General features: G+C 54.4%; 1 protein-coding gene across 1 annotated transcript in view; it reads left to right on the top strand.

Annotated features, from left to right (window-relative positions):
• The window catches only part of LOC107567385 (pre-mRNA-processing factor 39-like), a 21190-nt gene that overhangs the window by 10118 nt on the left and 10618 nt on the right, over positions 1 to 454 (top strand). Inside the window, exons 6-7 of the mRNA XM_016253070.1 lie at positions 115 to 205; positions 333 to 440. Of these exons, the coding sequence (XP_016108556.1) occupies positions 115 to 205; positions 333 to 440 (199 nt within the window). The remainder of the gene's footprint in view (positions 1 to 114; positions 206 to 332; positions 441 to 454) is intronic.

Below are 454 nucleotides of genomic sequence, written 5' to 3'. Positions count from 1 at the left end.
TCCGCGGGCTTCAAAACATGGCAGAGGTAGGGTAAGGGCGTCTGATCCTGGACACGTGTGCAGGTTTGAAGAGGTGTCTTTCCGTTAGCAGCCAATGAAAACCTGAGGGTCCAGGTTGGCATCCAATCAGGGACTTGGGCTAAAAGTGGGACGGGCTCGTGACGAAATGCCACCGTCCCAGCACCGGCCAGAGCTGATTCACTGGGTGTGCAAACCGTACTGTTTCTGTCAAACTCATGGTGACGTAGACCTTTTGCGTAGCTGGACATCAGACGAGATCAAATGTTTGCGCCTTCGATGCGATGCTCAGGATGCTGTGTCTTGCCCTCCAGAGAGTGACGGAGATCGAGAACATGAGGCATAAGGTGACCGAGACCCGCCAGGAGGTGTTTAACCACAACGAGCATGAAGTCAGCAAGCGCTGGGCCTTCGAGGAAGGGGTGAGTGTTTCTGA

Source organism: Sinocyclocheilus grahami, unplaced genomic scaffold (assembly GCF_001515645.1).
Source record: "Sinocyclocheilus grahami isolate Dianchi unplaced genomic scaffold, SAMN03320097.WGS_v1.1 scaffold1154.1, whole genome shotgun sequence".
NCBI lineage: Eukaryota > Metazoa > Chordata > Actinopteri > Cypriniformes > Cyprinidae > Sinocyclocheilus > Sinocyclocheilus grahami.
Note: the sequence above shows the minus strand (reverse complement) of the source record. Positions and strands in the feature narration are given on the sequence as shown.